Here is a 24,644-nt window from a genome sequence, read left to right on the forward strand (position 1 = left end):
GGGAGTTATTTGGAAGCGGGACTTAATAAAAAGGGGAAAATTACAGTTTACCCCCTTAAAATTGACAACATTTTTCAATTCGAACATCAAAGTTTCAATTCTTGCAGTTCACTGTACCCCCCAAAGTTCAAAATTTTTGCAATTTCACCAATTGTATTCAAAACTTCCCATATTGCCCCTAATTTTTATTTTTTATTAAAAAAAAAAAAAAAATTCATGGTGGCCATAGCCACTTCTTTGCCCATCTAGCCATTTTTGCACCCCCAAATTTTTCTTTTCATAAAAAATAAAAAATCAGGGGCAATATGGAAATTTGGGGATAATATTGGTCAAATTGAAAAAAAATTGAAATTTTGTGAGGGTAGATTGCAAAAATTAAAACTTTAATGTTCGAATTGAAAAACGCTGTCAACTTTAAGGGGGTAAACTGTAATTTTCCCTAATAAAAAGTGTATTGCGCCTTATTGGTCCTCTTTGGAGAAAACTGTCTCCTCCTACTTGTCCCTCTTCAACTATGTTCTTTTATTTTTGGGCCTTTTTTAGGATAATTATCAAGTGAGAAAAGGAAACATATTAAAGCTCTTCCGATAAACACATTTTGTCATATAGCTTTGTTAAACATAACAATAAATCTGTTCATTAAATTAAATCCATTATGATATCCCAAGCATATCATAAACCAGCTACCATAAACCCATCTATCTACCAATTAAGTAATTAGGGCTTATCATTTCCTAAGCAAAAGAATGACCAATGTGTGACTTATACATGATAATAAATCAGGAGCAAGTAAAATGAATATATGAATTGATTTTTACATTGAAAATTTTAGCATATCATTTAACATCAAGCATGCAAAACCTGGCAGTAGCCAACTGCCCCGCATATGGTAAGTGTGAAAGAGAACAGGAAATTATGGTTGTCAGCAGAGACAAACCATTGAGTCATAAAAGTTCAAAAATTACTAGGCCTACGAACATGCCAAGAGATGATGACCCTACAAATTAAAACTATGGCTGTTGAAATGGAAGATCGGGCCATTCTTTCTTCTTTTCAGATTCTGCAACCTACACTCTTTAGCAACACTTGACTGAAGAGTTGGGGGACCGCACACAATGACACCCACATCAACATGGCCCCAACCATCTGATACTGAACCAAAAATTTCTGCAAGAAACAAATATAAATATGGAGTCAAGAAAACACGTATTGTCCGGTAAAACAGATCACATATACCAAATTTCAAGCCCGAATATCAGGTTTTGATGTAAAAGCAGATTCTTTATACATTAAGACAGCAATACCATAGACTTATTTTAAATCCATTGAGCGATCAAGAATTTCTAGGTTATCATAGCTATGTTTGGGAAGAGCCAGGCCCGGCACTATAGCTGGAACGGCACTGTTCCAACTACAGTGCCAACTGACACGTGGCAGAAGAAATTAATTTTTTATCTTAATTTTTTTTTTTTAAATCAAAATATTAAAGGAAAAAAAAAGGGGGGGGGGGGGGGGGGAAACGCTGGGGTGGTTCCAGCCACCCCTTGGACCACCCCATTTTTGGCCAAGGGGGTGGCTGGAGCCACCCCCTGGCCGATCTGGGGGTGGTCGAACCACCCCCGTGGCCAAGGGGGTGGCCGGAAAAAAAAAAAAAAAAAAAAAAAAAAAAAAAAAAAAAAAAAAAGGGAACCGGTGCATTTGGGGGTGGCCGGACCACCCCCAGCCCCTTGGGGGTGGTCCAGCCACCCCCAAATGCACCGGTTCCCCTTTTTTTTTTTTTTTTTTTTGACCAAGGGGGTGGCCGGACCACCCCCTTGGCCATGGGGGTGGTTCGACCACCCCCAGATCGGCCAGGGGGTGGCTGGAACCACCCCAGCGTTCCCCCCACCTTTTTTTTTTTTTTTTTTTTTTAATATTTTGATTTTAAAAAAAAAATTAAGATAAAAAATCAATTTCTGCTACCACGTGTCAGTTGGCACTGTAGCTGGAACAGTGCCGTTCCAGCTACACTGCCGAGCCTGGCTCTTCCCAAACATAGCTCACAGGATACTCATTCCAATAAGAAGTCCACTTTTATTTTAATTTTTTCCCTAGTTTTCTGGCAAGACTCCACTAGTTCTACTGTGCCTCTTTGAGTGAAACTTTTGTAACTTTAGATAGAACAGCATGTGGTGGCAAACTCCACTACTTAAGTTAATTCTAAAGCCATGGTTCATATGACATGTAAGAGTGTAAGTTACTTTTTCGATTGATTAGTGGCCGACGAATACGTTGAGACAAAAGGCAGCTCATATATCTTGGAAATCCAGTATTGTGTGAGGACCAAAATGATCAACTGAAGATGATTTTCAATAATGAGAGGGAACAAGAACTTTTTATTTTTTATTTTTTTATAAAAGGAAGGTTTTCACTGAGGCAGATTTTAGAGCCGTAACATATCAAATGTTTAATGATATAGAAGATTTTTATTAGCTTTATATAGAAGATTTTGCAACAGTTTACAATTTTTTATACATCAAAGCACCGAGGAAAATGTCAGTTTCATGATATTCACAATATAAGCATGAAAAACATATATGTATACTCCAAGCTAGTACGAAGCATTAGAGGGCATTGCCCTGTGTAGCAATGATATCTAAAATCTATATAAATAGTATCAAAGGAAAAGTTTAAACAACTAAACACCTTAGTTAATGAATTAAATTCCCCTATTCTTCTTCCTATCTAATTTTCTTCTCATTAACCCCTATTATTTTAGAGACAGATGTACCATTGCCGTTTAATGGTTGGATTCTCATTTACCCCGTGAGAGCATCACAAATTAATGCAGCTTCATTCATCCAAAACCACTCTTACTTGTTTTGTACTAAACCCTAAACCTTTTATATGCATTTACCTTTGAGCTAAAATTTGGAGAGAAACTGCTCTTCCAAACATGAGAATCTAGATTTTTTTTTTTTTTTTTTTTTAATTTTTCAAGCCCATTGGCAGTTAGACAAAAAAAAAAAAAAAGTAAAAAAAAAAAAATATGTAATGTTATTTATTTTTATTTGGTAGGCTGGCGCCCTCATTCTAACATGGATTCTTGAAGAAGCATATTAAAATATATATATATAATTTATATATCAAGTGAAACCTATTTCTTATTCAAGTATTGGGTACATTTTGTCATAGATAAATGGAGACGTACCTCTGAAGTCTGGTCTGCAACCATACCGAACAGAATATGAATTAGCAAGCGTTTCCTGGCATAAGTTCTTGTCTGTCGCTGCATTATGCTGCATCATGTCAATCTTTTCCCCATCTTCCTGAACTTCTTCCCTGGCTATGGTCCTTTTTTCCCAAAGACACCATAAACCAACCACAAGGCCCCCAAAGATGAAAGTACTTATAACCATGCATGCTACAAACAGAAGGCCTTTGTACCACCAATATGATATACTGAAAGGATTTATGTAACAGATGTCTAACAAACCCAAAGAGATAACAAAGCCAATTGTAGATAGGATAACATAACTTCCAACCCATATCTTATTTCCAGTACCAACCAAAACTGACATGCTCCCTCCCTTGGCGATTGAGAGAAGTGAAGGGCTTGCAGGCTCGTGAAGATTACCCTCCTCCTGTGGTTAGCAACAGTCAAATGCAATGAAGAGGTAATATTAAATGTGAGAACAATAAAGTATAGATCATCTAAGAAACAGAAGACAACAAAACGTACCAATGAAGGCTCTGATTCTTGCGTCACATAAGTTTGAATTTCAATATTCAATTCATCAGTGGAAAATGGACAGATTGACTCCATGCCAATTGCAGAAAAAATAGAAAGCTCATTTGATCCTTTTACGGCCCAAACAAGTAAAACATGTCTTGGTAGACAAGGTTTTTTCTCCTTAGAAAGATGGATAATATCACTCAATATAGCTAAGAATGGGGAGATCCCACTGCCTCCTGCAACCAATATAAGCTTTTCATACCTAAGAGGATAAAAATGTCAAGTTAGTCTGTTGAAAAACAGATGGTACATATGAAAGAACAAACATTTGATAACTTAGCAAAATCCCCAGTCCATAGGCGGGGTGTACTCTGGGAGACGCAGAATGTGCCAACCAAAACCACACAAACAGAACATGACCATCAATCACAACTTCCCAAGAGAGAACTTTATTTAATGTAAAATTCCAACTTGCGGTGCATTTATAATTTAGGAAAGTCTACTGCTGTTACAGAAAACTAAGCCTTAAATGTTATGTCACTATTCTATGCATTTTCCCATGGTTGTGGGATGAAAATTTTACCCAAAAGAAAGAAAATAAAACACTTTTTCCTTTCTTTTTTTTCCATGTGAAAAGATTATCTATTTAAACAGAGACTTAACTATCCATCATTGTCGCACATACATATGTGTATAAAGAAAAGAGTACATACATCAAGTGGTATGGTGATTCATGCCCATAAGGCCCCTCTACAGAAGCCATAATCTGAGAACGAGGTTGGACAGGTAGCTCTAGTTGAGATTCGTCAGCGATATCTGAGACTTGTCCACTTAGCTTTGTTGTCCAGTCCCCGACAGTCTTTATAAGGACCGAAAGATGATTTTTGCCATCCAAAGGACTTGATGAAACACTGAAAGGATGCCATTGCAGCCAAGATAATTCCCGCACTCGGAGGAAGATGAAACTGAGGGCATTGTATGGCACGTCTACATGGTGAAAGAGGAAGCTCTATAGTTTTTGGCTGAAAAAGAAACACAAAAAAATGATAGATTTTGGAACCAATCTTACTTCCAGGTTTGGAAAGAACCAATTTCACGGTTCCACACGGAAAGCTGGTTGTTGAAATTACATTGACTATCTTCCGTGACTGGCAGAACCTCAGAAAGCGATCAAGCATGAATAGAAATATTCCTCCAGCAGCTTTGCTAAAATTGGTATCACCAATATGCAAGGCCAAGAAGATGACAAAAAGTATGTAGAGCTGATGTGTGTAGAAGAAAAGCTCAAAATATCGCTTTCTCACAGGAGGTAGTGTAGTCACCCAGATCAACAGACCAAATACATAGCAGATAACCCCAGCAAAGTTCGCACCACCATCACTTTTCCACTCGATAATCTTCATGGAGAAAGAAAATAAAGTTAGGAGAAAATACTTTTGTTCTCTTCCATTGAATTCTTACAATGTAGGTAGATTGCATATTTAATAAAAGAAGAGGACAACAAGAAACAAAAGCATTTTGTTGAAGAAACTTCAATGTCAGTTCGTCTTTTCTTTTTGTGGTGTTCAATGATCAAATCACCACTGGGGGGGGGGGGAGAGAGATGGGGGATGGTGTTCAGTCTTCTCTCCCTACAGTATGATCTATGACAAGCTAAAACAATCCAATCAACCACATTGAATATTTGTCAATGAGTGTGAAAAGAAGCACTAAATTTATAAAGAAAAAAAAACTAAAATCGAACCTGTAGAACATGCATAAACATGCCAAAACAATCCAGCCGACCATTAATGGCATTTTATTTTATTTTTCTACGATCACTCTGGTTACTGTAAACATTTTCCCATGGCCAATGCCCCCCAAATCAAGGCACCGATGTAGTTGCTAGTTGATTTCATTTTTTCATCGAGGGGTTATTCATATTTCTACAAGCAGGACTTATTATTGCCACTAACCCTTACCCAGGCAGTTCTACCCTAGCAAAGCTAATGGCAGGTCAGAAAGATTTGGGACCAACACAGGAAGCTCATTAAATAATAAGAAACTAATCTGCACTTCTACAACAACAGATATGCAAATAATATTCTTACATTCTTTTGTAGATCATTTATACCCTTAGAAATTCATTAAAAAAATCATTATACCCCTAGAAGTAGAAAGAATTGCAAATCGCCATCCCACCCCTTTATAATGATCCAATTTTCTTGGAAAACAAAGAAGTAGCATACATATCTCAATGGATTGTTGAAACCTTTTTGCCATGTGTACATTTTCATAACGATGGTCTTTTTCCAAAACATAACATCAAAGTTTTGGTGACATCGGTGTCATGTAGTTGATACTAAAATATCCATAATAAGTACTTAAGGACTAAAAAGGTCTAAGAAAAGTAGGAAAAAGCATGTGAGTGAATTTTCATGGAGATAATGTGGTGGGAGGAATATCAGTCATAATTTTTGTTCTTCCTTATAACCAAGTATATTTTATTTAGCTTTCATCAAATGCGTCATAAAGTTGTCTAAACAATGTTTTGCAATTACAGGGTTTATAAATAGATTAATTTGAGAAATATACAAATAAAAACATTCATATGTACACATTTTGTATGTGTAAACGCAAGAAAGAATTTGAACGCTCACTTCAGATGGTATGATGCCCCTTATTGCCCATACAATCATATAGCAAAGTCCATGAAGAGTAAGGAGGAACATTGTGAGATTTCCCAACCATATATGATATCTGGTGGCATGCTCAAAAGGTATATCAATAAGGCGGAGAAGAATTGATCCCCTGGTGATGGGGAGAAAGAGAAAGGCCAAGCAAGATAAAGAAATCAAGCCAAAGGAATATGCTGACATTTGCAACATAAAGACCCTGAAAAGTGGAAAAAATCATATTAGAATGGAAATACAGCTGATGAATTATGGACCATCCGTATTCTCATTCATTCCAAAAGTTTCAAATATCGAGCACGGGAAACATCGTCCAAGGACCATTAAAGCATGTGATTATCTATTATAAACCTATACAAATAAACAAAACCAAAACCAACAAAATGGCATACCTCTTTTCTTTGAGGGTCAAATCACCATAGCTAGGTAAAATTTCAAAGTTCACTACAGTATAGGAATAAACAGCCCAGAGAACAAACACAACAAAGAGGATTATCCCAATCAACTCGGCAGCGGAAACAACCCCAAATGGTCCATCCACCAGAACGGGAAAAGTCCACAATCGGAATCTTGGAGGCCTCTTCCTGCGGATAAGTAACAAATATATCATGGGCAATACATTTACGTTGCAGTTATCATCGTAATCTGGTATATAAGTAACAAAACAGAATGAGAACACGTAAGTGCATAAAAATCACATACTCTTGCAGCAGTTCTTCATGTTGCTCTTCCCCAGAGATAAGAAGATATGGGACAGCAAGGAAAACAATAATTGCAATGGGGCCGCTGTATAACAGCAAGACGCTCCCTGAAAATTCAGAGTGTCAAACTTTTGAGACCATTAAGCATTAATGCGATGATGAGTTTGAATTTAAAATGCTAAAGAAGCACCTGTCTCCCCAAACAGCGTTCCACTGGTAGCATCAACCCAGTCATCATATAGGGCGCTCCCGAAGTCTGTAGGAACCAGAAAAAAGAGAGCAACCCAGGCAACGAATACAACCCACATAGTAAATTTGAGAGCCCATTTAGCCAATGAGACGAAGAAGCCCCGTATCTTGACATTCTTCTTGTTATCATGAGCTCCATTGGAAAGAAGAAGAGGTTGTTGAGCAGAGTATAACTCGTCCACGGCCATGGAGACCAGGAATCAGCAAGAACCCGAGGTTGTTCCGGGACTGGGAGTGAGAATAAAATCTTATTGTTGGACATACGGCCATTCCCCCTCATTTTCTTATCGATTCACTTCACCTGTATTTCAAACTCCTCACCTAATTCCTCCTCATCTCCAAGTATCATTCCTCCATATATAATATAATACAACACTGGACTATCTAGAGAGCTATCTGATTTTCTTTGCGCACTCTTGTAACTCCTCACCTAATTCCTCCTCATCTACACTGGGTTATCTAGAGAGCCATCGGATTTTCTTTGCGCACTGTTGTAGCCACAGATTACGAGGAATCAAAATGAGGCAGTGGGGGCGTACGGCGGAAGTTGAAAAGTAGCTGGTAAACAAAGGGTCAAAGGCTTCTTCTGCTTTGTTTTTATGACTCCCGGTGCTCCCAACGAATTTTCTTGGCATCCAAAAGCGGCAAAATTATTTTAGGATACGTACCCACGAGTTTATGAGGTAAGACGAAGAAAAGGGTATTGAGAGAGAGCTTATAAACAAAAAGGTCAAAAATTTTTGGGATATGGCTATCGCACTGGACCTAGTAACCCAAGTATCTGCCCCCCTCAGCATACGGCCCAGAAATAAAAACCATTTAACATAAACCCGAACGAAAACCTTAAGAGGATTCTCTCCATTTCGAGAGGAACCGGTTAAGCACAATAAGAGGGCAAAATTGTCTTTAAAAAATTAAAAGGACCATTTTGCGGCAAAATTTTTTCCCTCTTATATTGTACTAAGTGATTCCTCTCCATTCCTTTAAAACGGAGAGAGTCACATTCCCATGAAAACAGCCAACTACATTAAATAATCAGATGGCTTTCAACCTGCCACGTGACAAGGGTCATCATACAAAAGGGGCGCTCTCTCATGCTAACTTAACCAGCGGAGTGTCTCCGTCCTTTGAATGGTCATCGATCTACTATGACTTTTTTCTCTATTTTGTAGGAACATCAATCCCAAGAGAGAGATGCTCACCCCGGATCCAAGAGCACTATTAGAAGCCACACCAAAACTATGTTTTGGTTATTTTTGTGAGATAATTTGGTGAAAATACTTAAAAACTCTCATTTTGATATGCCCCTTCAATTTGATGGGAAAAAAAAAAGGTGAGTATAATGAGTATTGTTCACTCGCTAATTTAATAAAAAATAATTTCTTTATTCTCCTTTAAAAGTTAGAAAAAGAATAAACAAATTTTTTAAAAAAATAATATTTAAATAAAATAGTGAAAGTTAATTGCTAAAATAGTGAGGCTATGGGAATGCTCTAAAAACTGAGTATTTAAAATAAAATAAAAAATTAAATAATGCTCTATATAACCGTCCAAAAACTGTTCTATCTTTTCTCTTCTAACAGTTTGGACTGGGGGTACTCGAGTTTCCTCCCGATTCTCCAGAATTTCTTTAAGCCTGCATTCATCTATATATGTCAGGTCTATGAAGGATGGATTTATTGAAGCGAGTATTCTCAATTTGTGGCCCTCCATCAGATATTGAAGACAGCCAATATCAAGACGCGAACTCAATAGACAAATGGCAGCAAAGGATTTCTGACGGTCATGAGCTAGCTGTGGGCTGTTAGAGATTATTTAGCGACTAGCGGTTAATAAACGACCCTGCTTGTACACCCCTAACCAAATGGTTTAGAAAAGCTGTAAGGTGTCTGTGTTGCAGGTGTGTTTATGTAGTTTTTTTTTTTAATTTTTTCAATATATTGATACAAAAGCTGAACACAAAGAGGCATTGTGCCAATAGATCAATGGTGGTTAACTGTAGAAATTAAGAAGAGGAAGCTGGTTTGATCTTTTCACGTACAGCCCTAACAAGCAAGATGTTACGAGGTAGACAAGGTTTTCCTTCTCTTGCACAATGTAGAATATCACTCAAGATAGCAAGAAATGGTGAAATCCCAATATAATGCCACCTGTTACTAAAATAAGGTTTTCAGACCTACAGAAGTCAGCTCACTTAGAAAAGACAATAAATTAACCATAAAAAATTAAGTTGGATATCCAGTAAAGTAGTGAGAGCATACATCAAGTGATACGGTAATCCATGCCCGTAAGGCCCCTCAACTGAAGCTGTTATCTTTGTTTCAGAACTACTACTCAAGATATTTTCTTTAAGCTTTGTTGTCCATTCCCTGAGACCCTTAATTTATGGGAATGGAGATATTAGCACGTGTACAAACTAAATAAACTAACTTTTTTCAGTTTGTAAGTATGTTAGTTTAGTTAGTTCAAAGTTGATTATTAGTTCAAGTTGTTAAGCTGATATACAGTTTCAGTTGCTTGATTAGAAGCTTGTATATAAGCTTTCTTTCCTTTACTTGTAACCTCACGAGATTATTTGCTAACGAAGAACTTCTCTTCTTCTCTTCTTCATCTACTTGCTTCTTCTTTTCTCCTACTTTGCTCTTCTTCCATATAGCATAGTCTCTGTTTTCTTTTGATTCTGTTCACCTTGAGTATTTTGACATGGTATCAGAGCCATAATCACAAATTGTGATTTCTCTGCATATTCTGGTTCATCTTCAATGGCAGATCATTCACCCTCTTCCGCTCATCCAAACATTCCGCCTGATTTTTCACCAAACATTTCCCTATTTTTTCTGCTTCAATGGTAGAAAATCAACCACACAACCATAATCTTTCTAACAATTCCTTCTTTATTCCTTTTGAAACCACTCGTACTATTGATCCATCCAGTCCCCTCTTTCTTCAAAGTGGTGATAATCCTAGACTTTTGCTGATTCCTCAGTCACTAACAGGAGAAAATTATAGCACTTGGAGCCGTGCTATGCTTGTTGCTTTCAGTGCAAAGAGCAAGTTGTGCTTCATTGATGGTTCACTGCCAAAACCATCCATCTTTGAGAGTTATTACAATGCATGGGTTCATTGTAATGATCTTGTAGTTTCATGGATTTTAAACTCCATTTCCAAAGAAATCTATCCTACTGTGATTTACATCACTTCTTCTGAAGATATGTGGCTGGACCTCAAAGATAGATATTCTCAAAGGAATGATCCTCTAGTTTTTCAGTTGCAAAAAGATATTTCAGTGGTTGTTTAAGGGAATTCCATTGTAAGTCAGTACTATTCTCGCATCAAAACTCTTTGGAAAGAATAAAATAATTACAGGCCCATCTCTATATACAATTGTTGTCATTGTGGTCGTATGCAATCCATTCTTGACCTCTTTAGTCAAGAACGTGTCTTACAGTTTTTGATGGGTTTAAATGACTATTTTTTTGCTGTTAGAGCTCAGATTCTATTAACATCTCCTCTTCCTTCAATTAATAAGGTTTTTTTTTCTCTTATCACTCAAGAAGAAAAACAGAGGGAAATCTGTGTGAGTCTTATTAGTCATGATACTTCTTCTACCCTAATGACTAAATCATTCTTATCCAAACCTTCTTCTTCAATTCATCATGAACCTGTTGCATACATCACCAAAACTTCACCAAGGCCTAGGTTTTTTAAGCAAAACTATAAGAAAGACCGTCCCATGTGTTCTCATTGTGGAGTAGTAGGTCATACTGTTGAAAAATGCTACAAAGTTCATGGATATCCACCTGGTTTTAAGTTCACTCGAAACAGCAGTGTCACATTCAGCAAATCAAGTGCAGATGCAAGGAACTGACCTTAGTGGTCCTCATTCCCATGCTCCTCAGTTGAGCAATTCCTTTCAGTTAAATGATTCTCCTCAGTTGAACAGTCCTCCGTTGAGCAATCCTTAGTTGTCCATGATTTCTGCTCAATGTCAACAACTGATGAATTTACTAAATCAGCACTAATACCCTCAATCATTTGCCAACTCTGTTGTTGGTAATTCATGTATACTCAATCCTAAACATTCTGTTTTTTCTGCTTATGTCAATATAGCCTCTCATTCAAATCAGAAAAGCCATTCTTGGATTATAGATATTGGAGCAACTGATCAAATGATCAGTTGTTCATATATGTTTACAACCATCACTGCTGCTATATCCACTCATGTTAAACTGCCTAATGGTTCAATAGTTTTCCGTCACACACATTGGGACTGTTACCATATCAGAAACTCTTACAATAACTGGAGTTTTGTGTATTCCTTCTTTCACTTTCAATTTGATTTCATCTAGTAAACTCATAAAATCCTTACATCATTGCCTTATATTTCTTGTTGGATATTGTTTTATATAGAGTTTACACAATTGGAGAACGATTGGGGTGGGTGAAGAAGTGGCTGGTTTATTCTATCTGAAGCAACCAAACAAGGTTTCAGTCAATGCATCTGTTTTAGTTCCTTGTATTCCTTCTTTTTTCAAACATCTGTCTTTTAATTCAATAAAGGACCCCTCATGTGATCTGTGGCATTACAGATTGGGGCATCCTTCTTAGTCTAGAATAATGTTGATACAATCCATTGTTCCTTCTATTTCTTGTAAACAAGATTTTGTTTGTCCAATTTGCCCATTTGCTAAACAACACAAATTACCATTTCATGTTAGTAGTTCAATTTCAAATTCTGCTTTTGATTTACTTCATTGTGATGTATGAGGTCCTATGGCCACCAATTCTATCAATGGATCCATATTTTTTCTCACTATTGTAGATGATTACACACGGTTCACTTGGGTCCATTTGATACAACATAAGTCACAAACTTCTTCAATAATCCAATCTTTTTCTAATATGGTTCAAACTCAGTTCCAAACTAAAATCAAATGTATTAGAATAGATAATGGCACTAAATTTCACATGAGAGATTTATTTTTGCCCAAGGCATTATTCATCAACTAAGTTGTGTAGAAACTCCACAACAAAATTATGTAGTTGAAAGAAAACATCAACATCTTTTGAATGTAGCTAGATCTTTAAGATTTCAATCCAATCTTCCTTTACCTTTTTTGGTAGATTGTGTTTTAACTGCAGCTCATATAATCAATAGGATTCCAACGCCTCTTCTATCCAATAAATCTTCACATTAACTCTTATTTTCTGCTATACCATCTTATTCACACCTCAAAGTGTTTGGATGTTTAGCTTATGTTTCAACTTTGTCTAGAAATAGAACAAAGTTTGATCCAAGAGCTATACCTTGCATTTTCATAGGTTATCCATATGGCATGAAAGGACATAAATTTTATAATCTTCATACTCAATCTGTTCTTATTTCTTGAAATGCCATATTTCATGAAACTATATTTCCTTATGCTTCTTTTGTAGATCATTCTTCATCTTCAATGCATATGCATGATAGTGTTTCCTCATCCATTCCTTTTCCAATGCCTCCTTACACAAAGTTTTCTGATTCTATGCCAACAAACATCCAACAACATCCTATTGTTCACTCACAAAACCACAATTCTGTAGAAATTCCTTTTCTTCCCTCTGCAGAAACCATTTCACCTTCTCAATCTAAATCAGCAAAAATTCCATCTTCTCCTTCTCCAGAAACAATTTCACATTCTGATTCTGCAGAAGACTCATTTTCTCTTTCTGCAGATACCAATTTCCAAGTTCCTAATTCAGCATCTTCTCCTATTCTTAGAAGGTCAGATAGGATCAAACATAAACCTAGTTACTTGCAAGATTATCATTGTAAATTGGTCTTTGCTTGTTCACCTCAATTGGCTGCAAATGTTGGTAACTCAGGTAAACCTTATGCATTGTCCTCTTTCATTTCCTATGATAACCTGTCTTCTTCTCATAAGCATTTTTGTCTTTCCATTTCATCTCAACCTGAGCCTAAGTTTTATCATCAAGCTGTTAAAAATCCAATTTGGTGTAAGGCTATGAAAGCTGAGATTAAAGCTTTGGAGGAAAATAAAACTTGGGTAGTAACTGATTTGCCTTCTGATAAACATCCCATTGGCTGCAAATGGGTATATAAGGTGAAGTACAAATTTGATGGAAGCATTGAAAGGTACAAGACTAGGTTGGTAGCTAAAGGATACACTCAATGTGAAGGGTTGGATTTTCATGAGACTTTTTCACCTATTGCTAAGATGACTACTGTTAGATGTTTCTTAGCACTTGCAGCTGGAAAGAATTGAGTTTTGCATCAATTAGATGTGAACAAGGCATTCTTACATGGGGATTTAGATGAAGAAGTGTACATGTCTATGTCTCCTGGTTTTGGCACTAAGGGGGGCGACAAAGATTTGTAGGTTAACTAAATCTTTGTATGGATTGAAGCAAGCCTCTAAGAAATGATTTTCAAAATTTTCAACTGCATTGGTTGAGCTTGGCTTTATTCAGTCCAAGGCAGATTACTCCTTCTTCACTCGACTCAAAGGATTTTCTTTTATTGCTTTGTTGGTTTATGTTGATGATGTAACTATTGCTAGCAATGATCCAAGGCAGTGTCCTCTTTCATTACCCTTTTGAATGACATATTTAAGTTGAAAGATTTAGGGTCTTTGAAGTACTTTCTTGGTCTTGAGATTGCTAGGTCTACAGGAGCCTCACTTTCTGTTTGCCAAAGAAAGTATGCCCTCTTAATCCTAGAGGATTCAGGTTTATTGGCTTCTAAACCTATTAAATTTCCTATGGAACAAAATCTAAAACTCTCAAAGGATGAAGGTGATCTCCTTTCAGATTCCACAAGCTACAGACGGTTGGTTGGCAGGCTGCTTTATTTGACAATTACAAGGCCTAACTTAGCTTTCTCAGTTCACATATTGAGTCAGTTTATGGACAAACCACAACAACCTCATCTGGAAGCTGCTCATCAAGTCCTGAGATACTTGAAAAATTCTCCTACTCAAGCCCTTATTTTCTCTGTCAAGTCAAATTTTCACCTTAAGGCTTTTTCAAACTCAGATTGAGCAAGTTGTTTAGATACCCGAAGACCTATAACTGGTTTTTGTGTGTTTATTGGTGATTCACTTGTGTCTTGGAAATCAAAGAAGCAGCAGACAGTATCAAGATCATCTGTTGAGGCAGAATATCGAGCTTTAGCTTCCACATGCTGTGAATTGATGTGGCTGACTTCTCTTCTTAAGGATTTCAGAATACCTCATACACAGGCTGCTCTTTTGTTTTGTGACAATCAATCCACCGTCCATATTGCTGCAAGTTCGGTCTATCATGAAAAGACCAAGCATATTGAAATTGACTGCCATCTAGTTCGTGAGAATATACAACTTGGACTCATTCGAACTCTTCATGTTACTTCCCAAAATCAACTAGCAGATATCTTCACTAAAAGCCTTGGTTTCAAGGATTTTTACAAATTATTGTCCAAGATGTTTGTAAAGGATATTTATCATCCTCCACATCCATCTTGAGGGGGAGTATTAGCACGTGTATAAACTAAATAAACTAACTTTTTCAGTTTGTAAGTCAGTTAGTTTAGTTAGTTCAAAGTTGATTATTAGTTCAAGTTGTTAAGCTAATATACAGTTTCAGTTGCTTGATTAGAAGTTTGTATATAAGCTTTCTTTCCTTTACTTGTAACCTCAAGAGATTATTTGCTAATGAAGAACTTCTATTCCTCTCTTCTTCATCTACTTGCTTCTTCTTTTCTCCTATCCTGTTCTTCTTCCATATGGCATAGTCTCTATTTTTCTTTGATTCTATTCACCTTGAGTATTTTGGCGGGAGAGATGTTATTTACCATCTAGAGTACTAGATGAAACGCTGAAAGGTTGCCACTATAGCCAATAGGGGTGTAAACGAGCTGAACTTGAGCGAGTTTCCCTTGTTCAGGCTTGGCTCGTTTAAATTTTATTCGAGCTGAGCTCAAGGGCGAGCCAAAAAAATCAAGCTTGAGCTCATAATAAGTCGAGCCTGGCTCTTACATTTAAATTTTTTTTTAAAAAAAAAAAAAAAAAAAAAAAAAAAAAATTAAACTTCAAATACTCTTAAACAGCTTAAGAAGTCAGCTTACATATAAGCATTTGCTTAGCATGGCTAGTCGAGTATGGAGCCTGAGTCAATACTACAAGGCACTTGGTTTCAAAGAAAGGGGATATGCATCATTTTATAGATAAGCAAACTTGGAAATTGATGTTTTCTTAGCAATGCGGGGTAAGTTAATAGGTTGTATTCAGACTGCATTGGGACAACACCCCCTACAAAAAAATATTTTTTCAATGTCTTTCTCTCAATCTCCCTCACTCATCATAGCGCATCTTCCACATGAACTCTCATTTCCCACTCTCGCTCACCAAATAGGTAGTGATAGTGTTTGGGTCTGTTTGATTCTTCAATAGTTTCTGTCTTTCGCAATCTCCCTCAAGAGTTTTTGCTTGATTCTTCTTCCTTTCGTTTGGGTCTGCTTTAATTGAATCTGAGTTTTTTTAATGATTGCTCTCTCTCTCTCCCTTAGAATTTTTCATTTTCTAACGCTTAAATATAAATGCAATTTTCAAATTTTAATAATTATGAGATTTATAATTAATTATTTGTTACTTAGTTTATATATATATAGACACACACACGAGCTTATACGAGCTTGCTCATGAGCCTAATCGAGTCGAGCCGAACTTGTTTCGTTTAATATTCGAACCAAAATTTGAGTTCACAAAGCGTTTCATTTAATAATCGAGTCGAACATCAGCCAAGTTTATACGAGCCGATCCTAAACTCGCTCACGAGTGGCTTGCTCACTTAACACCCCTAGTAGCCAAGATAATTCCCCAGCTCGAAGGAAAACAAAACTAAGGGCATTGTACCGTAGATCTACATTTTCAAGAGAAAAAAGTGTCACAGATATAGAGATAGCTAGCAGATAAACAAGGAAATTATAAATTTGTGAGGAATCACTATTACTCGCAGGTTTTGAAATGATGATCAATTCCACATTTCAACAAGGAAGACACTTGGCTGAAATTATATCAACGTACGTACAGTCCTTCGTGATTGGCAAAATCTCAGACAGCGATCAAGTATATATAGAAAGAAATATTCCTCCGGCACCTATACTGAAAAAGAATTCACAACATGCAAAGCCAAAAAGATAACAAAGACGACATATAGTTGGTGGGCGTAGAAGAACAACTCAAACTTCAATAGACCAGCTAAAAGACTAATAACTCCTACAAGATTAGCAACAGTATCTTTCCATTTCAATATCTGCATGAAAAAAAAATTAAAGACAATAGGAGGTTCATCATTACATATGACCCTATGCCTCTTTTCATTGAGGTCTTTTTAAATAAATTCTACAAAGGTAATTAAAAAAAAAAAAAAAAAAAAAAAGGTTTAGGACATTGAGATGGTTTTCTCTCGTTTTTTTTTTTTTTTTTTTTTCAATTGAATAACAAAATGGTTACAGTGAATTATTATTTCCACTCTTGATCCGAAAAGAAGAAGTGGATAATCCTAAAAACAAAAAAAGGGGTCAGCTTTTCAACAATATACCCAAAACAAACTAAAACAATGCGAAAATAATTACAATGTGTAGGAAATGGGTCAAACAAGTTACCCAAATCTCTCAAGTGGCCACACAAAACCGTTACAGAAGCAAAAAGAGCACAGATTAAGGCAAATTTATCTAAACCCCCACTGGTAAACAACGACAACTACTAGAAGAAGACTGAAACAGTAGAAACACTGTTAGAGTCCGAATTTAGAACCGTTGAAGAAAGGTACCAACACCAAATCAGTTACAAAAGTCTTCACTAAAGGTTCAAACCAATATAAAGTAGGGAGACAATAACCCACAAAACACAAAAACAACACAACGCACAACAGAAAAGCAACAAAAAGACCAGTAAACAGTAGAAACAACCAGGGAACACTGGCAAGTATGTGAGATACACAGGGCATATTTGGCTATATATATATAGGCTCATAGGCTCTAATATGCCATCTTTTGTTCTTTATATACACCTCTAAAGAAAACCTCATATGCATAAAAACATTTGTACAGAAGTGTGCGTACTTACAAATATACATTTCAATAGGGCATATTTGGCTTCTAAGCCAACTGACTACATTAAGGGGAAGATAACGAAGGTGGGAACAGCCTATTAAGGAAATAGAATTAAAATATGCTAATACAACTTATTACGAATGTTACAGATCGAAACTATGGCTGTTGAAATGGAAGATTGGATGGCGGCGTTGTCTCCTAACATTCAGTGACCTGATTTCTGTAGCGACACTCGACTGAAGAGGTGGAGGACCGCACACAATGACACCAGCATCAACACGGCCCCATTTCTCGGATACGTACCCAAAAATTTCTGCAGTAAGACAAAGGAAAGGGGATTGAGAAAGCTTCTATTGTAGTACAACAAAAAGGTTAAACGTCATTACAAAGACATGCCTTTGAAGTCTGGCCTTGAACCATAATAAGTATTAGTTGAACTCGCAAGATTTTGCTGACTTGACTGGTCCTTGTGAGCTGCAGTTTCATTATCCTGCAGCATCCTCATCCTATCATCCTCGCATTCCTCCCTGGTTGCATTTCGTCCCCAAAGATGCCATATACCAACCACAAGACCCCCAAATATAAAGACACTTGCAAGCATGCAGATTACAAAAAGAAGACCCTTGTACCACCATGAAGATATACCAAAAGGGTTTATGTAGAAAATATCCAGTAAACCAATTAAGATAACAAACCCCAGTGTAGATGAGATAACATAAAGTCCAGAAAATATATTATTTCCTGTACCAACCAAAACAGACATACTGCATCCATTCGGCATAGGGGAGGGAGAAGAGTTCATATTCTTGTGAATTTTACCCTCTTCCTGCAGATAACAACCATTAAATGCCACAAATTAATGAGATAATGTTTAAAAAAAATAAAAAAGAAATAATTTACAAAAGGAAAGTACTAGGTTCTGATAGTATAAGTAAACGAACCAATGGAGGTTCTGATTCCCGTGTGACATAAATATGAATCTCAAGATTTATTTTATCAGAGAAAAAGGGACAAATCGACTCCATGTCAACTGTAGAAAGAAGAGGAAGCTCGTTTGATCTTTTCACAGCCCAAACAAGCAAGATGTTTCGAGGTAGACAAGGTTTTCCTTCTCTTACACGATGGAGAATGTCACTCAAGATTGCAAGAAATGGTGAAATCCCAATGCCACCTGCTACTAAAATAAGGTTTTCATACCTACAGAATAGGATGGTGAAGTCAGTTCACTTAGAAAAGATAATAAACCATAAAAAATTAAGTTGGATATACAGTAAAGTAGTGAGAGCATACATCAAGTGATACGGTAGTCCATGCCCATAAGGCCCCTCAACTGAAGCTGTTATCTTTGTTTGAGGCCGGAGATGTAGCTCTTCCTGCAGTTCAGCTTCAGAACTATTCAAGATATTTTCTTTAAGCTTTGCTGTCCATTCCCCGAGAACCTTTACAAGAACAGACAGGTGGTATTTACCATCTAGAGGACTAGATGAAACACTGAAAGGATGCCACTGTAGCCAAGATAATTCCCGAGCTTGAAGGAAAACAAAACTAAGGGCATTGTACTGTAGATCTACATTGTCAAGAGAAAAAGTGTCATAGATATGGAGACAGCAGATAAACAAGAAAATTATAAATTTGTGGGGAACCACTATTACTTGCAGGTTTTGAAAGGATCAATTCCACGGTTCCACAAGGAAGACACTTGGCTGAAATTATATCAACAGTCCTTCTTGATTGGCAGAATCTCAGAAAGCGATCAAGTATAAAAAGAAATATTCCTCCGGCAGCTATACTGAAAATGAAATCACCAACATGCAAAGCTAAAAAGATAACAAAGACTACATATAGTTGGTGGGTGTAGAAGAACAGCTCAAACTTGTGCTTTCTCACTGGATAAAGTGATGTCAGCCACATCAATAGACCAGCTGAAAGACTAATAACTCCTGCAAGATTAGCAACACCGATATCTTTCCACTCCAATATCTGCATGAAGAAATTAAAGACATAAGTATCTTCATCATCATCATATGCCCCTATGTCTCTTTTTCATTGAGGTCTTTTTAAATAAATTCTACAAAGGAAGAAAAAGCAGAGCTTTAGGACATTGAGAAGGTTTACAAAGTTAAGTCTACTATAATACAATTCAGCAAAGCTCATCAGAAAGCCTTAGCATTGGTCTAAGCAAGACTATCAATATGATCCATCTAAGGATCAGGAGTATTGTTGTCACATTACCATTCTATTAAGGTTTACCGAAGTTCATTTTTATCTTATTTCTATTCTGCATAAAGTCTTCAAGGATATATATAGTTGTCAAGAAGTTGAACTGTTATAGTTATTTAACCGCTTACCATAACATTATTTTCATTTTGAGGATGTTTTAGCCCAGTGGTTAAGTGTCTTTGTATATGACATTTTTATCTGTATAATCATTTTTTTATACATAATCGAGATATCATTAAAGCGTAAGGCGGCCTATATAAACAGAAAGTATACAAGAGAAGCCACTTAACTAGTAGGGGCAAAAAGAAATTATTTGTTATCTGTCTACTCATGACCCATACAATTGAAAGACTGCTCCGAAGCCACCACATATTCATATTTTAGTTCCCCATAGTCAAAAGACCTTACAAGTCTCCTGGTTGAGTAGCCATGTTTCAATCCTAAAACCAATATGGTGTACCATCTCATACTTCTAGCAGATACTTCTTCTCAAGAACGAAGCCATTATCAAGTTACAACTCCCACCTCAGACTCAGATAGTCCATCATTCATCAGGCTTCTACTCTAGCTACCTACTCGGACAAGAGTAACATTAAAGGTCCAAATTCGTTATGTGAATCTTTAGCCAACTTAGATTGTCATAGAATAGCTCTCTCCATTTCAATAATTTCCCTTGACCTAGTCCGTATTTTACCACCCTTGCACTGGATATGGATAAAATGATTTAACCATAGAAATGTGAATGACAACAGAAAAAGTAGAAGGATCAGTTTCAAAGGGGGGTCAAATCACATTAACAAAAGTGATACCCCCTCTGTCCCATTATAGACACTTTTTGAATTGTCCTAAACTAGATGAAAGTTTTTAAAAAATGAAAGAACATATTCATTTAACTTCCAATTTTATCCTTAAATTTGAACCAAACTTTTTTCAAATTTGAACCCACCTTCCTTTGCCCATCTTAGAGCATTTCAAAAAGAGCAATTGTCATTAAAATATGTATAATTTTTAAACTTCCATCTATTGTGAAACAGAGGAAATAATTGTTACTACCACACAAAACACTTCCCAGGACCCAAACTATATGTCTTCAAATCCTTTGCTTTATTAAATTACTTCTCTAATTTTGTCATTCCTACTTCCCAACGTTCAATTATTGCCCTCTGCATTCCTTTTCTTTTGGAAAGATTATATATTGCCACTCAAGGGGATCATTCAATTTTCAGTGATTATAGATGTAAGCTTCTTGCAGCAAATAAATAAATACATCCACAAAAGAGAATACACATGTATAAGTATAAATGGGACTAAACACAAGAAAAAGAATTACAGCATTAACACTCACTTCCTGTAGGAGGTTACCCTCGATTGCCCATGCAATTACATAGAACAGTCCATGGAGAGTAAACAGCAGCATTGTGAGATGTCCAAGCCATACATGATATCTTGTCGCGTGCTCAAAAGGGATATCTATAAGGCGGAGAAGAACCGATCCCCTTGCAACCGGAAGAAACAAAAATGCCAAGCAATATAATCCAATCGAACCAAAGCGAAGTCCCAGAACTTCCAAAATATAACAACTGAAAATTCAAATAAACAAGGACTCTCAGCAAATGAAACCAATCTTCAAACTGTAAGAAAAAGAACTTGGAAAGTGTACTGATTAGATGACAATTGTAAAGATCTTAAGTTTCTCGTATGCAACTTGTTTTATGGTGACACTAAAATACAAAAAAGTAGAATGAAATAAAAGGAAAAGTGAACGACAGACAATAATAAATGGTGACCCTCAGTTCAAGAAGTGGAATTCCACTTCATTAAACGAAAAAAAAAAAAAAAAAACACATATACTTTAATCAGGCCAAGTAAAGGAAAGTAGGTCCATGTCTGCGAGGATGCATAAATCGAAGTAGGAGTATCAAGGAAGCAGTATAAGAGACTTGTTTAAGAGCCACTTCAATATGTAAGAACAAGTAATTACTGGAAATTCACAAAAAGAAAACCGAACATATATAGCCAACGAAAAAGGTAAAAGTTGAATATGAAAAAACATTGTACCTCTTCTGTTTTAAAGAAAACTGGTACTGAGAGAGAGAGCTGAGTATCTGCATGGAATACGCATACACAGCCCAGATAACAAAGAGAAGAAAGAGGAGAATCCCAATAAATTCCGTGGCAGAAACAACCCCAAATGGCCCATCCACAAGAACGGGGAAGGTCCACAAGCGGAAACTTGGATGTTTTGAAGCCTTCTTCCTACAAGGAAAAGATGTCAGCACAGAAAATTAGAACACAAGAAGGTCTCTAGACTTCACAGTGATACGTACTCATGGAGCTCCTGATCTTCCCCAGAGATGATAAGATAAGCTACGGAAAGGAACGCAATAACAAGAATTGGGGCGCTGAACACCATGAATATGCTTCCTGCATGCGGTTGGGGACATGGGAATTATACAATTAATTGAGTTAAGCATCAGGTGTTTTGTTTTATTACCTTCATCAGGCGTGATTCGATTAAACATCAGGCGTTGAAAACAAATAAAAGGGGACCAACCTGTAATCCCAAAAACAGAACCACTGGTGGCCTGAATCCATTTCTCGAACACTTGATTGACAAATTGAGCAGGGAACAGGAAAATAAGAGCAACCCATGCTATGAAAACGACCCATATTACAAACTTGAGACTCCACTTGGCCCATGACACAAAGAGAGGTGTCTTCCTGACAGAACCAGCACCTCGACTCAAAAGAAGAGGTTCATCAATAGATTGTCCATCCATGGCCAGGAGATTTTCTTTTTCCTCAAATATCTTATTGCAAACTCAATCTCCCCACAAATACCAAATGGGCAAAAGCCACATTTATAAGGAAAGAGTCGAAAGGAAGGCGATAGTTTTGTGGGATCCATTTCCAGCATTACTGTAGAGAATCCTGTCAATTATACGAAACGCAAATTCTGAACCACTAACGTTTTTGTTGTCTAATATCTGAAACAATTCTCAGCAACCAGATATATCCATGTCGAGCAGGATTCATAAAAACCGTCCATCTATGATCTAGCCTTATTGGTGTGCAAGGGGACAACATAACAGGGAAATGGAAAGGGAAGGGAGAAAAGTTAGAAAACACAAAATAGTTAGAAGAATTAATTATGTCCAAGGAAATCTCATCTTCTTTGTGAAAATGGATGTTACACAGAAAACGAGAAGGTCCACTCAATTTCTACGTGGTGGACCTCGGTTGCTTCTCGCTTTCTCAATAAATTTGTTTGATATGCATCGTCTTCATTGGCATAAATACACGAATACAACCTGGACTATATACACGAATACCCTCCTTTTTTCTTTTCTGTTTTTTTTTTCCAAGTAATTACAAAAGGAGAGGAACATGGAAAAATACGTCACACAAAAAAACCAAAAAAAAAAAGTGGGTAACCCAACCCAACAAACACTTCAAACCAACTAGTACGATTCTTAAACCTAAAAAATTATTAGGAATGGGCCAAATTTTTGGTCCGGCTCATTTGAAACTTGACACCTCAGCCAAGATTTAGGCCACCTTGAATGGGGGTTTGAAGCAGCAGACTACAGATGGATTTGCTTGTTGAAATACCGAATACAATAGCACTTAAAAACTTTAAAGCCGCGAGAACTATAACAACTTGAATTTGAGTTGCTTGAGCGGAGCACCACTACAGTATTGAGAAAGAGAGGTACCCCGCAATGAAGATGTAGGGGATACGGCATCTGGGCCTGCAACTGGATCTCGGGCCTTCAAGTTGCAAAAAAACCAAGAAAAAAGGCTAAAAAATGAGAAAAGAAAGGTGAGGAAGGAAGAAAGTGGATGCGGGGCTCCTCCCTCTTCTCCAAACAAGAGTGATGGGAAGATATCAGAACGAAATGTTGTATGGGGGAGAACCAAAGGAACGAGAGAGAGCTCTCTGAAGAAATCGCTAACCACTAAAAGCTCCTTAATTTGGGGTTTATGCCCTACATGGTACATAGTACATAGTGAGAGATAATAATATTAATTCTCTGACTATGTTTAGTTTATGTTTGAAATTATCATATTTACTTTTAAAAAAAAAATTATATGCTATTGAAATTATCATATATCCTCTTTAATCCCTTCATTTTTTTTTTTTCTTTAAAAGGAATCGGTTTCAGTTTCATTCATTGATAAATGAGCATAAAGCTCAAATAACACAAAACAAAAACTCTGAAGCAACCATAACCGAAGCTATAAGGTTACAAACGTCAAAGATAACGTATTACATTACAGACTCAAACAAAATCTGCTAACTTATGACTAATTTTCAAATTAAACAGCAGATCTGCGCCAAACAGATTCAAACCAATACATAAGTAGCTCTTATTCCTCGACACTGAGGGCAAAAGAACCCCAAGCCAAAGCTCATCATCCTCAACCCGAAAGCCAGAATAACGTTCACATCTACAACCCAAAGGTCTGGACCAAAGCAACAAACCCGAAGGGCATCAGGCAGGCAAATCGAGAGAGAGGACTGAGCATTATTACAAGCAAAAACAAAAATGATTACAGGAAAACAAAACAAGAAAAAAAGAGCAAAAAAATGAAAGCCAGACAAAATTATAGATAAATAAACAACATAAAAAGCACATCAAGAGGATGACAGCAGCCGGAAAGAAGAGCCGATCGCACGCTTACCAGAAATTGAAAACAGAAGGGGCGTTGGAAGCTCATCATGGTGGGGGCACGAGAAAAGGCCCAACAGAAGACGACGGGTGGCGGAGCACAAGGAGGAGATCGGCGGCACACTCAAATGGAGGGGAAGTTTGAGTGAAACCCCGAGAGCATCACCCATAAAGTGTATCTAAACAAGCAGAAAAAAAAAAAAAAAACAACAAAAGCAAATTTAGAAAGAAACAAAAACAACTAGGGACCAAAGGAGGGGAAAGAGACGGAAAGGAAGGGAAATGAAAAAAATCACCCAAAGAGCTAAGGGCATCAGGTAA

At 36.8% G+C, this 24,644-nt stretch overlaps 2 protein-coding genes across 2 annotated transcripts; both read right to left on the reverse strand.

The window, feature by feature from the left end:
* Window positions 1–769: 769 nt before the first annotated feature.
* On the reverse strand, window positions 770–7,549 carry LOC132178712 (ferric reduction oxidase 7, chloroplastic). Its single transcript, XM_059591230.2, has 9 exons — window positions 7,279–7,549; window positions 7,090–7,195; window positions 6,780–6,971; window positions 6,355–6,589; window positions 4,785–5,112; window positions 4,429–4,702; window positions 3,722–3,977; window positions 3,191–3,623; window positions 770–1,167 (listed from the first exon to the last, which is right to left on the reverse strand). The coding sequence occupies exons 1-9, from the start codon at window positions 7,523–7,525 to the stop codon at window positions 998–1,000; spliced, it is 2,241 nt and encodes a 746-aa protein (XP_059447213.2). The 5' UTR covers window positions 7,526–7,549; the 3' UTR covers window positions 770–997.
* Window positions 7,550–17,335: 9,786 nt separating this feature from the next.
* FRO7 (ferric reduction oxidase 7) lies at window positions 17,336–22,799 on the reverse strand. Its single transcript, XM_059590545.2, has 9 exons — window positions 22,205–22,799; window positions 21,978–22,074; window positions 21,709–21,906; window positions 20,996–21,230; window positions 19,083–19,410; window positions 18,721–18,997; window positions 18,372–18,627; window positions 17,827–18,256; window positions 17,336–17,743 (listed from the first exon to the last, which is right to left on the reverse strand). The coding sequence occupies exons 1-9, from the start codon at window positions 22,428–22,430 to the stop codon at window positions 17,574–17,576; spliced, it is 2,217 nt and encodes a 738-aa protein (XP_059446528.1). The 5' UTR covers window positions 22,431–22,799; the 3' UTR covers window positions 17,336–17,573.
* Window positions 22,800–24,644: the final 1,845 nt, after the last annotated feature.

The sequence above is a fragment of the Corylus avellana genome, chromosome 4 (genome assembly GCF_965113065.1).
Source record: "Corylus avellana chromosome 4, dhCorAvel1.hap1.2, whole genome shotgun sequence".
Lineage (NCBI taxonomy): Eukaryota > Viridiplantae > Streptophyta > Magnoliopsida > Fagales > Betulaceae > Corylus > Corylus avellana.